Below are 15112 nucleotides of genomic sequence, written 5' to 3' on the forward strand. Positions count from 1 at the left end.
GTCTAGTATGAAAATATAGGTATGGAAATATAGGAGAGAGAAGATGGTAACAGAGATGCTATTCTCAAGGCCTTCTTGCAAGAAATCTCTGAGACTTTATACCTTGTTTTTATTTTCATCTGTTCACATCTCCACCAGAAACTTGGAGCTAAATGGGATAGTAGTAGTATCCACATATATGGATAACAAAGAATTGCTGTTTATGTATCCACCTGTTTTAGTAGTTCTGTAGTTTTACATTTGGATTGGTATTTAAATGTGATTGCTTTAGAGCTATTTCTTTTCTAGGTCCTTTTGCAGCAAATGGAAACAGAGAAGCTCCTACAGACTGCAGTTCCACACACAAAGTTGTCTAAACTTCCACTTGGAAAAGCATATCTTCATCCATAAACTTGAAAGGGAACATGAGGGACCACTCTTCTTTAGGGTAAGGTTAGCCTCTGTAAATGCTTTTCCCTCCATATTGCCCTAACAAAATTCCACAGGTATGTCTTTGGCACATCTGTGATGGGAGAACCATGTTTCTGGAGTGGAATTATTTAGCTCTCAACCTTGTGGTTAGATGTTATGTCTATATACTAGCTACTACCCGCTTTTTATACTTCTATAAAGATGCTTTTTATAGGTCATTTTATAGGTCATTTTGTCTCTTTTTATGTGAAGCTTATTTTAATATGGGTCCTTGAGTCTGATTTATTCACTAAACTATACCACAGTGGTTAATTATAAACAGGGTTGTAGGACAAATGTTGGAAAAGGGAATAAGACATGCATGTTTCCTTACAATTAATTTTAAATGTATTTTAATCAGGGGAATTATACCATGTCTGTAACTTTTCTCCCTAGCCATGGTAGCAGCAACAAATTCCAGATATCTCAAAATGCAGTCACTATCTCCTGCCTAACTTAAACTTCTGGTATAATGAAGCATCAAACGGGGCAGGAGAGACTGGAAATCCCCTATTACTCTTTACCTTGGCATCTTAGATTCCCAGTAAGAGTTAGATGAGTAGCAGATACTTTTGTGGGGTTTATTTTGAAAAAGAAATATTCCAGTAGCAGTTCATATTTAAACTTAACTTAAAATTGAAACAATTAAACCTGAGTTGTATTTTTCAAGTCTTTTGATTCCAGACAAAAACTCACTTTTGTGGATTTTTGATGGGGTGAAGGCTTAACAAAGCAAAGCATATGAAACACACTTATCTCTTTTAAAACAGTTTTTCATTTCATTTCTTGCAGCAAGGAATATTTTAAAATAAAAATTCTACTCTGAAGTTACAAGTCAAGAAATTTTGCTTCAAACATTAAAATATTTTGGTATTTCTACACTATGCTACACTTGATCTAAGCCTTCATGGCTGAGGTACTAAAGTTGAGAAACGGTGGTTCTTTTTCCTTTTTCATACAATTTATTTCTTGTTCAACAAAAATGCTGAAACATCCCATTCACAGAAAAAAAACCCTGTAACTGAGTTACAATTCATTGCATGCCATTAAAAATTCACTCAGCAAAGCATTAAAAGTCCTTGATTCAGTTTCAGTGTTTATTGACCTTTCTATTGCTCCTATTATATCACTGATTTCTAAATACAAACAAGTTAAATACCGCATAAGTCATATGATAGACAGTAGATGTTTTTTTCTGAGTGCAAACCTGAGCTTAACTGAGTGAAACTCACTGAGTGAAACCCATGTGTTGGAATGGAGATATCTACCCTGTCTCGTGCTACAGACTGCCTGAAAGCAAATCAAATGCAATTCAGCATAGCATCCCAAGATGAGTGACAGGGCTACAGGATATGCTGACTGCATAGCTACATCAGGCAGTGAGCTAGGCTGAAGCTGGCATCACTCCTCCTCTCACAGAGGCATGCAGCATGTGCCCTGAGACTTTTGGACATACAAAAACCATGACAGGTCAAGAAAGGAGTTTGAATGGTCAAGAAAGCATTGATTTGTGTGCTAAAGCTATGATACCATTTCTCTTTTAAATACCTGTAATTACCTTATTGTATGTACACTGACAAAAAGGTAATGGGAAGGCAAAAAGTCATCAGAAACAAGCCAGTAATTTCGGTTTACACTCACCAAAGAAAAAATGAAAAAAACTCACAATGCTGTTCTTGGCATATGGCTTAAGTATTACCGCAAATAAAAAAAGTCAGGAAGCTATTCCAGTAATATCTATGTTTAAAGTAGATAAAACTCACAATCAGTGTGTGTCTGCAGATATTTCTTTAGAGTTAAGTTGAATTCCCTCCATGCTTGGGAGAAAGGAAGATAAATAAATTGTATGGCTGTCTCAGTAAAATCCAGGTAGAACTGTTGCATGAAGACAAACCTTTAAAAGAAATATTTTATTTGAAGAAAAGAAGAAGACTTAGAGAAGACTAAAGTACTTCAACTTGAAATTCATTAAACTAAATGAGGCTGCGTCTCTTCAAGCTACTAGATCATAGCTAGAATTTTGTGTTGGGATTTGGTAGATTCACAGGACGGTGACCGAGGAAATTTAGGAGAGTGGCTCGTCCTACCTTTCTTTTATTTTAAATGCGTTGTTTTTGTGTATGGGAATATGTACTTAAATGATTTCCTCATGTAAACTAAGTGATGGTAAGATTGAAAGAATGTAAATACTATAGGTATTGATGTTGAAAAATGTGCAGTAGAGGGAGTTGGCAGGAAGGAAAAGATTAAATAAACTGAGAATCTGGCCAGATTTATTATTGTACCCGTACCATGCTGTTCAAGTCAGCTTTCCACCGGTTAATGATTACCGGCATGCGTCACTCCAAGATCGCTGTAAGAGAAAGATTAGTGAAGAGTCTGTTTCTCAGTTCCCAAGACAATTTCTCCACAGTCCTCTCAAATTAAAACGTCTTGCAGAACAGGAGGTATCCTCCTCCATTCCACAAAACATGCAGATAATTACTTCACTTAACATAATTCCTCAGGACCCCCAGGACACCACCAGCCTCACTGTCTCTGCTCAGCCATCCCCAGCATTGCCCAGGGCCCAGGACTCCTGATGCTCGTCCCGCTATGGGCAGCCATGGGCCCACGTGCCCAGTCTCAGCCTACTGCCTGCCGCAGGGAGTTGTTCCTCATCTGCCCTGCTCCCTGGTGGGTGGGGACAGGCTGTGTCCTGACAGACCCTGTGGAGAGCAGGTGGCCATTCTAAGCCCTGGCACCTTCCCTTGCTAGCCAGGATATTTCCCAAATAGCTGAGGCCAAGATGTTACGATATTTTCCCCCACAATCAGAATAACCTCCCCTCTTTGTGTTCTCCGGTTGCAGATGCCCTCAACAAGCCTCATAAATGCCTTTCTTTAATCTCAGTGACTGAGGATTACTTCTTGCATTTTAAATCACTCGCCTCGTACTATTTTGATTCTTCAATTCTTTGCTCTCCTCACCAGCAGCCCCATAGTTGTTTTTTTTCTACTTCCTAGAAAGTTCTGTTCTTCCCTACCTCTTTGTTCCTGTACTCTACTAAGAAAAAGCACAGTCAGCAACACGCTGTGTCAACAGAGCATGAAAAAGCCTTCCAGAACAGTGGATAATGCAAAACAGTTCCATAAAGCCCTCATGCACACGAAGTACCTCTAGAGGACTGCATTAAGTGCCAGAGTCCTCTACATTAAGTAGATGATTAAAGGAGTAATGTAGACTTAAGTACATTAATGTAGACATTAAATCTATATTATTTGATAAATTTGGACTGCTAACTGGGAATGATCTTTATTTAACTGTAGCCTGTAGAAGGCTGGCATGTGGAAAAGAAAATGCTAGGAAGTAATGAGATATACTGGCTAGAACAGGGAAAGAGTGTGAAAAGGACTGGGTAAAACAAACTGGAAATAAAAAAAAAATGCAAGGGGAAGAAGAAATTTTGAATTAGGACTCTAGAAAGTCTTGAATGCCTCAGCCCTTATTTTAGCTTCCCCAAATTTGCATTCAGCTACCATCTATTACTGTTAAGAAAAGGTTGGGAAGAGGAGGGAGGGGATGGGAGGAAAGCGAAGGGAAGGGATTTATATGTGGGATTTATGGTGATTGTCCACCATTGTCTGTGCTTGAACAATAATTTCGTATGTTCAAAACAGACTGCTGGCCATCATAAGCTTCTTGCATTGAGTCTAGCAGATGGAGAAAGACTAAAATGCTCTTGGTCTCCTCTGCTACTAAATCCATGCAGGATTTAGGAGAGTACCTTAATCACCAAGCTATATATGATATAAGGCAAGGAAGGAGGAAGCAGGCATTAGCAAGTGGATAGAATAAACCAACCTTGCCAAGTTAGGCTGTACCACTTGTAGGAAGTAACTGAAGATTAATCAAGCTCTAGAAGGAAGGAAGGAAGAGGAAATGAGACTTTCTCTAGCAGACATGGTGATGTCCCTAACCTTACAAAACACAAAACTTTATTCTAGCTCTTGTTGCAAGGCCTGATTGAGCATTTCATATTAAACAGATACTGTAATAAGCAACTAAGATCCAAGTGAATCTGCACACTTAATGCACACCTCCCATAATCAATTGACAAGAACCTTGAACACTTTCTCACCCAGACAACATTTATGTAATGTAGAACAGCTTTAGCAATAGATCCTTAAAATGCATGCTGAACAGCCTATGGTGTTGGTAACAGCTAGGGCACTTCCAGAGGGACATTGGGTATTAAACTTCTTGGGCACAGAAGGGACTGAGCATGCACTTCTTGCTTTCTGAATGCTCCAGCCATTCCCATAATGTACTCATTAAATTGTATCGTCTATTTTATTTGCCTCTAAGCATTGCCCATAAAAGCTGTGACTGTGACATTGCATAGCTACAGAGGAAGGAAGACACTTTCAGAAGAAATTTGATGCTTTTTGTTTTCAAAAAGTTCTCTCTTCAGTATTGGTGTTAAATAAGGCTGAACACACTAAAGCTTCAATATTGTCATCTTCCTCTAGCAGTGCCTGCTCTGGCAGTTAGTGCAGCCTAATATGAGCAGCAGATCTGCAGAAGCAACAGTCAGTAGTGAGGACTAGATTTCCAGATTTCACCTATGTTCAGGTTTTATGTCAGACTAACTCTAGCCTGATACTGTGGACAGAATGTCATTAGTGACTGTAGCATACTCAGGCACTCTTAGAACATTCAAAACTGAAGCATTCATATCTTTTTTTCCAATCTGGTGTCCACAGCATGTGTGCCCGCATCAAGATGTTCTCAAGAGAATTTCATTTTTGGGGAAGGAAAATTGGGTGTCTTGGCAAGTCTACTGGCAAGTCTTGAGGGAAAAAGTCTTTCCAGAGCTTGGTGCCAATGTACTTTGGAGAACAGTGATGCCTCCCTAAACCAACGGGAGACTCCTTGATGGACATTAGGTGTTGTGAACATGCAGCAGCCATTTCCTCCATTGAATCTGCAGAATTATTTTCTTTAAATATACACTATTTCAAATGTTCCTCCCTTTCATGTAAGCTGCATGGTATTTCTTTTGGAAAGAGTGATTAGAACCCCTGTGGAGAAGAGGAAGAAAATTGGGAAGGCTCCCAGTACAGGAAGAAGGATGTGGAGCTGTTGAAATGGGTCCAGAGGAGGGCCATGAAGGTGGTCAGTGCTGGAGCACCTGTCTTGTAAAGAAAAGTGGTGGGAGGTGGGCTTGTTCAGCTTTGAGAAGGCTTTGAGATGACCCCATTGCAGCATTCCAGTACTTGAAAGGACCTTATAGGCAGAAGGGGGACCGACTTTTTACATGGTCTGATAGTGACAAGGGGCAATGGCTTTAAAATAAAAGAGGAGAGAGTGAGGCACTGGCCCAGGCTGTCCAAGCAACTGTGGATGTCCCATCGCTGGAAGTGTTCAGTGCCAGGTTGGATGGGGCCCTGGGCAGCCTGAGCTGATGGGTGGCAATCTTGCAGATGGCAAAGGGCTAGAATTCAGTGATCTTTGAGGTCCCTTGCAACCTCAGTCATTCTGTGACTCTGCATGACCTGCCCTGCTGCACCGATTAGCCTGCGTGTCAAGCTGACTGCGGACAGCGCCGGGCTGAAAGGCTCTGCGGCACAGCGCGGCGTGCTGGATCCACACGAGTAAGAGCAGGAGGGGAGGAGGAGGCCCCGGAAGAGGGGAGCTTTCCTCTCGCGTGAGGGACCGCCCGGGCCGGGGGCGGGCAGCAGCCGCAGCCCCGCACCCCTTCCACGTCCGGCGGCCGGCTCTCGGCGTGCCCCCGCCCGCCGCCCGAGGTGAGCGCCTGTTGCGCCGCGGCTCAGCCCTGCTGATGGGAAGTGAGCGGGAGCGGGAAGGCCGCCCGCCGGAGCCGGCGGCTTTGGCCGGGTGATGGAGCTCGGCTCGGGCCTCCCATAGGGCCCGGCCTGCTCTGCCGCCTGCCGCGGGCCCGGCCTGCGGGCGCGGTCAGGGCTTCGGGGTAGCGGGCGGCCCGGGGGACAGGAGCCCAGCCTGGCGTCCTACCCCGGGGCCTCGGCTCCTGCTCGGAGGGGGATGGCTTTGCCCCTGTCCTGGAGTAAGCCTCAGCATGGAGTGCGTCTTAACGCGGCCTCCTCAGAACTGCTCGTTTGGGGCACTTGAGGCTCCGTGTCCAGAGGCTGTGTTAGAAATGTGAGTTCTGATCCGCCTGTGTCTTTCCAGGGCCGCCTGGGCAGCGCAAGGACACTCACCCAGGACAGGCACACAGGCAGCGCTTGTCTCGGTGCGCCGCTTCCACCCTATGTTCAGTTATAGCGTGTTTAGTCAGGGCAGCATGAAGCTCTGCATGGATGTTCCTAACTAAATATGTCAGTTGAGGAAAATAATCCACAGGTTTGGCCTAAGTTTGCTGGTTTAAAACAACTGTATTTTAATTAAACCTGTGCATATAGGAGTTAAAGTCGGACTCTTATGTCATGTATGCTTTTTCAAGCTCCTGCTTGACACGCTGCAGGTGTGGTAGTTCATGAAATTCTCTTGTTTTCTGAGTAAAGAAATTTATCTTAGGTCAAGCGTATAGGGCATGTTAGGCTCAAAGGTCTTGGGGTGATGGATTTCATTATATGTAACTTTGTGGTTCCTATTACTAGAAGCATACTCTGCTATAAATTTTCAAAATTTTTTTAAGGTGTTCATGGAACTTATTTAGTATTTGAGCATTTTTTTAAATCTAGCTACTTGCAAATAACAGTGTATGTGAGAAAATTCTGCCTTCTCACCGATGTGAGATTAATACTACATTTTGCTGAAATGTTGTCATTTCAGCACATCTGTAGATATCTTTGTGAAATTTAAAAAATGACATTGCAAGTGATGGAAGATAATGAGGGAATATGTCCTGAACCATAGTTACTGTAGTAAAATGTGACCAGCAGGCTTAAGGCAGATGGTCCAAAAAACAGGCAGTAGTGACAAATCTTTTAAAAGATTGCTTTCAGCTATGGTGGCTTGAGCCAACAAGCGGGAGAGCTTGCTGTCCTTCATTCTTGATACTAATTTCACTGTTCTAGCTTCCACTATATTTCAGTCCACTCTGTAGTTCAATGAGACCTTTTGCTGGGTGTAGGTATTATCTTGGAAGGGTTGATTTTCAACTGTTTTACAAGCATGTGAGGGGCAGAAGGGTGTAACTTTTCTTTGTGCCGACAAAGCAAGAGAGACATCCTCATGGTTCTTTGTGAATATGAAAAAGAAGGAGCTTCCTTCAGATTTCCCTTTGAGCAGGAGTGTGAAGAATTGGAGAGGCTGGTAGCACTTGAGTCTTCTGTTGCTAAAGTGAGTGTGTGATCCTCCCTGTGATTAGTCTGGGTCTCTCTGATACTGGCTGGAGTTCGATAGCTGAGGGCTGAAGGAAAGGCCAGGGTCTGTGCTGTGAACCAGAGATGCATCCTGTCATTGTGGCTCAAGTGTGTGTGTGTGTTGGTCGCTGACTACAGGAAAGGTATTCAGTATCATACTGAAAGGTGAAGAAAGGTGTTCAGTATCATACCTGCATTTCTCCTCACCTGAGGTCCATCTTTTTGCTGCACGAGTCTGGTACATGCCCACATTTCTTTTAGAAGGAAAGGCCTTGTGCAGCCCTGCTTGCCTCCTGGCACAGAGTCAAAATATAGCCAGAGTACAAATAAAAAAGTTGTGGTGGGCAGCACAGAGTAACTCTGTCCTAAGGATTACCATGACTATTGGTTGGATGTATGTATTCCAAACTGTGTGTGCAAAAATGAGGGGAGGCTATGTTTGTAGGAACACCTAGTGTGTTTCATTAGATCAATTCACGTATGTGGGAAAAGTAAAAAAGATTTTGGGCACAGCAGACAACCATATTAAACTACCAAGCTACATAAAACTAAGAGCTTGTGACTTCAAAGGGAAGTTAAAGCTAAAAAACCATGGAGCCAGGCTCTTGTCAGCAGTGCCCTGTGACAAGACAAGAGGCAGTGAAAACAAGCAGGAATCCAGGGGGTTCCTTCTGAACACCGGGAAACAGTTTAGTGTGAGGGTGATGGAGCACTGGCACTGGTTGCCAAGATAGGTTGTGGAGTCTGCCTCTTCGGACATCTTCAGAAGTCACCTGGATGTGATCTTGGGCAACTGGCTTTAGGTGTTGAGCGAATAACCTCCAAAGGTCTCTTCCAACCTCAACCATCCTATGATCCTGCGTTTCTTACATTAGTACATAAAACAGTGTTGTTCTAATTTGCATGGAAGTAGACATATGCTGTGATTTAGTGGTTGTCATACCATTGTTTTTATTGGAGTGGGCATTGCAAAAAAAACGTAGATGAGAGAGGTGAGGCTCATTGCAAGTTCTACGTGAGGAATTCCTAGGAATTGAGTAGATTAAAATCTTAAGGGAAGCCTGAGGGATGTGAAAAGGGGGCTGAGGAGAGCTAACAGGATTAGGGGTCTAACATGAACAACAAAATGAGGTTGAAGAAGCTGGGCTTATTTAGTCTGGTGAAGAGAAAGCAAAGAGGCATTGTAATAGTGTCTCACAGTTGCTTAAAGAATAGTTACAAAGATGTCAGAACCAATTTTTCCTTGGTGGTAGGAGATGGTAGGTGAGACACTAGGAAAAATGTTTTCACCAGGAGGATAGCACAGCCAGGTATCAGGTTGCCCAGAGAGGTCGTGGACTGGCTTTTGGTGCCACGCAGAAGCCACAGCTGCTCTGCTTTGAAAAGAGGGTTGGACTGGAACTTTACCAGAGGTCTCTTATGAACAGTATTTCTGTGAGTTTATGATATAGGATGTAGATGAACCTAGAAGTGTATGCTGTGTGAATGTTACTGGAGAGGTATGTGTCTGGGAAGGACCCCAAGTGTGTTTAAAGTGTGTGTGAGGAAAGGACTGTAAGGACAGGTAGATGAAAACATAGAATGTGACAATACGGCAGAGGCAGCATTGGGGAATGACATATTAAGAAACAGTGACAGGAAGAGCAGATTTTTGGAAAAGAGTAATAAATCATAGAATCATAGGGTGGCCTGGGTTGAAAAGGACCATCAGCAGGACCATGAAAATGATCATCTAGTTTCAACCTCCTTGCTGCATGCAGGGTCGCCAACCAGTAGAGCAGGCTGCTCAGAGCCACATTGTTTCTATGATTCTATGTTGTGGGGCCGTGGAAAGTCGGTGACAGCGGCTGAAAGGAGGGAGGCTGCGAGCGGCACTGGGGTCTGTGCACGGAGCAGCCAGCTGAGGCAGTGGGGCGCAGCGGATGGACTAGACGTTGAGAGTAGTGCCACAGGTACCGGTCCTGCGGCGGGGCTGGAGAACGCTGCAGGACGGCAAGAGGCGGGAGGGGGCAGCGCGTCGGAACCGTGGCGGGGCGGTGGGGCGGGGCGGGACGGTCCGCGGGGCCGGGCCTCACTCCCCGCTCCCCTCCGCGCAGGCCCGGGCCGCGGCTGCCATAACAACGCGGAGGACGCCGGCACCGAACGGGACGCGAAAGACGGTCCGGACATGGTGAGCGCTGTGGCGGGCGGTGGGCCGGCCGGGCTCGGTGCGGTTCGTTCTGAGCCGCCTCTGTTCTCCCCTCTCTCCCGCAGCCCTTCACGGAGCGCGCCTATTTCCCGGCGGGGGCGGCCGCGGCCGGCTCTGGGTCGTTTCCCGCCTTCCAGTTCCGCGGGCGCCATGAGGGCCCGGACTGGCGGCGGCTGAGCGCCGTGGACGTGGGCCGGGTGTGGCGGGAGGGCGACGTGGCGGCCCTGCAGGAGCACCTGGAGCACGTCACCTTCTGCAACGCCGAGCGGGAGCGCTGTCCGCACTGCCAGGGCCCCGCAGACCCGCTGCTGCTCAAGCTGCTGCGCCTGGCCCAGCTGTGCACCGAGTACCTGCTGCACTCGCAGGAGTACCTGAGCGCCCAGCTCAGCAGCCTAGAGGAGGCTCTGCGCGCGGCCCAAGCCCAGCGCGACCGCTTGGCCGAGGAGGTGGCCCAGCGTGCCCAAGAGGTCAAGGGGCTGAAGGAGGAGTGCCGGCGCAGGAAGAAGATGATCAGCACCCAGCAGATGATGCTGGAGGCCCGAGCCAGCTACCACCAGGTGAGAGGAGAGGGACTGTGTTCATCTTAAACAGCTGCTGTAACGAGGTTTCTGACAACAACAGCGATAAGCTGACAACAAAAACTAAAGGTATTTTTGGAAAAAAAGAGAATGGGAAGCTTTAAGTTTGCTGAGAAAGGCATAATGACCCTGTAGATGATAACTGAGAATAATTTATTTTGCTACAAGGAAAGATGTTTAAAGAGTAAACATTCAGTTAGTTAGCTGATAGCCTGATTATCATGAATCCTGGCAAGTGATGTCGTTATGACCTTGATTAAACTGGCTAAACCATTTTTGGGACCTAGCTATAAACCTATAAACTTATAAACATTTTTGGGACCTCCTATAAACATCTTTCAGGTATCCTAACCTAAAATTGAGTTTTACTTAGGCTTGTTCAATTGTGTGCAGGTATTCAACTTCTGACAGAAATTCTACTGTGTTTTGGTAGTGAGAGGAATGTGTGGAAGTTAAATCATTCAGGCATGTAAGGGACGAGTCCTAAGTGTACTGTGAGCTTTAGACAGTGCCCCAAGAGACAGTTGAGCCACAGGGAAAAACCTAGTGTCATTTAATGTGAGTGGTATCTCAGCCACTTCTGGAACTGAAGCAAGAGAAGGGTCAAGAAACGGTCAAGTCATAGGGAGGGCCTGGTGTCTTAACCAATCCTGGAACTGGGGCATGTAAGTAGGGGCTATGGGATGGATTCTCTTCCCCATACAACCCCTCTGACTGATCTGATCCTGGATCCAAGACTGGTGATATCTCTCTCTCTTTCTCTCTTTTCTTCTCTTGAAGTTGTTAATTGAGACAAGGCTTACTTTGATTTCCTATACAACCACAGAGCTTAGGCAGATGTAGCTGTGAGAAGGCCAGTGTCTACAGGATAGCTGTTCTGTGGAAATTTCCCATTGTACTTGATGTTTATGCACGGACCTTGTGTGCTATTTCACCTTAATCCATCCTGAGGAGATTCGCAAATCTTAGTCAGTCTCCCCTCCCCACAGGTGGGATGTGATATATTAGTTAGTGTCACGGACAGGATCCCCTCAATATTGAAAGGTATCCCTTAGCATGAATGCTCTGCCCAGTATGTGTGAGTGAAGAGAGCTGGGAATTGGCCTCAGCTATAAGCTGTGAGAGTTACAGGCAGTGGCAAGCTGTGGCTGCCCAGGAAATAGTGGTGCTTAACTGCTCCCCTGTTTTTGAAAAATTGAATATAAAGTTTGCCTCACCTCCTTAGGAATAGCATGGGCCCATATTTATGTTTAAGGTCAGGCTGGATGTGGCTCTGGGCAGCCTCATCTAGTGGTTGGTGATCCTGCACACAGCAGTGGGTTGAAACTAGGTGATCATTGTGGTCCTTTTCAACCCAGGCCATTCTATGATTCTACGGCTGGCTTGTGGCTATGATTCTTGTGGCTCTGAGCCCCACTGAGCTGCCTGGTTCTGATGGGCTGTGGTTGCCTGCTGGGTGAGAGGTTGAAGTGCAGACGCTGGGCTGCTGTCACAGACATCTGAGAGTGCTGCATCATCTGTATCAAATCTTGTTTACTGTCAAGTGGTCCATAGCCTTGGATTTGCTCTTGACGCATCTGAAGTGTTGGATACACACACACACACACCCAAAAGCCCACGATACAGGTGCTGCTTCTTTCTGTTGCCTGTGTACCGTATGGTCAGGAAATTCCTAGGGTACATACAGCAGCATTGATGCTAGGGCGTAGCCTGTCTGCAGGTCAGTTGCCACTTTCCTGCAGTAGTGTTCTCCAGGCACAAAGTTTTTGCCCCTTATGTAACTCAGGAGCAATTCACGTTAGGAACACCAGTGGCATAGCTCATCCCTAGCACAACAGTCTGCTCCTTTAGCATATTTCCCAAGAGCCTTAGCGTGTTGCCATCTTTACTTATTTATTTATTTGATGAGGGAATTGTTGTTCTGGATATAATAGAGTGGCTTGAAAATTTGTCAGCTTCAGCGTGTTTCAGGACTGCAGATTCTAGCTTCAGATATAATCTAAAGTCTGCAGAGTGTACTGGGTGAAGACCTGATGTAAGATTTCAGGGTAGCTCTTTTTATTTACAAGATTAAAGTTTTGGGGTTTTTTTTTTCCTTTTGTTAAAATCTTGGAATACTAACATTCCTGGTTGTTGAAATTCTCCTTAGCCACACCATAGTTAAAGCACTGAGTCAATACAAGTTTTCTTATGGTATGCCCACACTTTGACTCACCATCTAGCATCAGTGTCCTCAGGCTAGCAAAGTTCTTGCAACTGGGCAAAGGCACCTCCCACATCCAATTCTGTATCCCATAAGAAAACAGGTCCTTCCTTTCCTGCAAAAAGGCAGGGAACATAAGTCACAGGATTTATTTTGTTGGAGATTCATAGGGATGTTTGCACAGTTTTCAAAATGTGGTATAGCAGCCTTAACTGTGAGAAGCAGCAATTTTCCACTTCTAGCTGCTAAGCTGACTCAAGTGTTTCTGTAAGGAAATGCAGGCTTCATGCCGTGGGAGTAAACATACTTATTGTAGACTTGATGGGAACGTTGCCTCAGTGCATGCATTTGAATGTTAGAATCACAGAATAGTTTGAGTTGGGAGGGACCTTTAACGGTCATCCAGTCCAACTCCTCTGCAATGAACAAGGACATGCACAGCTAGATCAGGGTACTCAGAGCCCTGTCCATCCTGACCTTGGATGTCTTTAGGGACATCCACCACTTCTCTGGATGGACTGTCTTAAGGACAAGCTGATACCGTTTTAAAAAAGCCTTATTACAACTTACAGAGCAGTGTCTGTACTGAGTTGCAAAAGAAAGCTGATCATGTGCAGCATTGTACATGCAAACTTATGTAATTCTCATGCTGTGATTGCCAGCTAAATGTTACCAAGTCTTCCTGAAATGTTGGTGGGATACAGCTGTCTCAGTGGAAGCTCAAGAACTTGGTAGCAAGTTTAGCTCATCACTTCTCTTTGGTGGCATTCACAGTAACACAGAAATTGGAAATTATTTCTCATTTTTAGTTTCATTTCCCTCTTTCTTCTCTATTAGTAAATTCTCAACTAATATCAATGTAAGTTACTTAGTTTCATGTGGGAAGAGAACATTCAGTTAGCTGTGTTACGCTGAATAAATTCAGCAGTTCCAGCAGTGATTTCAGGACTGTGAGTCTGAATGCCGGAGTTAAAATGAACTCTTTTCGGGGTTTGTAAATGCAAGGCAGTAGAGTGTTCAGTAAGTGTTAAATCTATGATTTATCTGTGCTATGGTCTTGGCATAACTACAGTGCCAGATAATAGGAAGTTTGCAGTTGTTCCTTGGGGTTAGTTCAGATTTCTTCTTGTTCACCCAGAATCTTGGTTGTTTTGTAGACGTCTCTTAACATCTATTCACATCTTTAGTTTTTCGAGTGCAGGCACACTTTCTTTCTCTTAACTGTAATATGGAACTCAAATTTAATGGCTTTAATCTACCACTAAAATAAATTCAACTGTGAACTGCTGCAATAAAATGATAATTACCTAAATGTCTTAAATTTATGACTCTTGCCAACGCCTTTTGTTTTATCTGAAATTTTTATTGTAATACATTTTTCACTTTTTGATGCTTTGCATACAATTATTTATCTGTTTATGCACCATGTTGCTTGACACACAGCACATTGCATCTAACACAGCGACTGGTAGCTACAAGGGTAGTGCTACATAATTCAGACCCTAGATATTGCCTGTGTTAGTCCTGTTCCCTGCAGTAAGAGCTTGCTTTCACTAGCAGCACCAACCTGACGTGAAGTTTGCGCTTGAATGAATAACATGATTTCACAGCCAATTTAATTCCCTAAGTGTTGTGCAATCTGTTACACTGTAAGCTCCCTCTTGGTTTGGTAGCAGTGCTGTGCTGTTGTACTGTTTGTCTTGGCTTTGGTTTTTGTGTTTGCATGTATTTGTTAGGGTCTTATGTCTGCATTTGTCCATCAAAATTTGTTTTAATGGTTCATAGTTTCAGGGTTTACTGGAAGATACCTCACTATTACTGATAGTATTTTCAATATTAGATGAAATCATAGAATGGTCTGTGTTGAAAAGGACCACAATGATCATCCAGTTTCAACCCCCCTGCTGTGTGCAGGGTCACCAACCACCAGACCAGGCTGCCCAGAGCCACATCCAGCCTGGCCTTGAATGCCTCCAGGGTTGGGGCATCCACAGCCTCCTTGGGCAACCTGTTCCAGTGTGTCACCACCCTCTGTGTGAAAAACTTCCTCCTAATATCTAACCTCTCAGTTCAAAGCCATTCCCCCTTGTCCTATCACTATCCACCCTCGTAAACAGCTGTTCTACTTCCTGTTCATATGTTCCCTTCAAGTACTGGAAGGCCACAATGAGGTCTCCCTAGAGCCTACTCTTCTCCAAGCTAAACAAGCCCAGTTCCCTCAATGTTTCTTCACGGGAAAGGTTCTCCAACCCTCTAATGATCTTAGTGGCCCTCCTCTGGACCCGCTCCAAGAGCTCCACGTCCTTCCTGTACTGGGCTCCCCAGGCCTGGACGCAGTACTCCAGATGGGGCCTCACAAGAGGGG

General features: G+C 44.8%; 1 protein-coding gene across 3 annotated transcripts in view; it reads left to right on the forward strand.

Annotated features, from left to right (window-relative positions):
- Nucleotides 1–9930: 9930 nt before the first annotated feature.
- DZIP1 (DAZ interacting zinc finger protein 1) overlaps nt 9931–15112 on the forward strand; it is a 35427-nt gene continuing 30245 nt past the window's right edge. For all 3 annotated transcript variants that reach the window (XM_042838885.1, XM_042838886.1, XM_042838887.1), the window contains exons 1-2: nt 9931–9948; nt 10032–10523. In XM_042838885.1, the coding sequence (XP_042694819.1) occupies nt 9946–9948; nt 10032–10523 (495 nt within the window). In that variant the 5' untranslated portion in view covers nt 9931–9945. The remainder of the gene's footprint in view (nt 9949–10031; nt 10524–15112) is intronic.

The sequence above is a fragment of the Centrocercus urophasianus genome, unplaced genomic scaffold, assembly GCF_019232065.1.
Source record: "Centrocercus urophasianus isolate 14NV4802_14NV808 unplaced genomic scaffold, USGS_Curo_1.0 seq_9, whole genome shotgun sequence".
Lineage (NCBI taxonomy): Eukaryota > Metazoa > Chordata > Aves > Galliformes > Phasianidae > Centrocercus > Centrocercus urophasianus.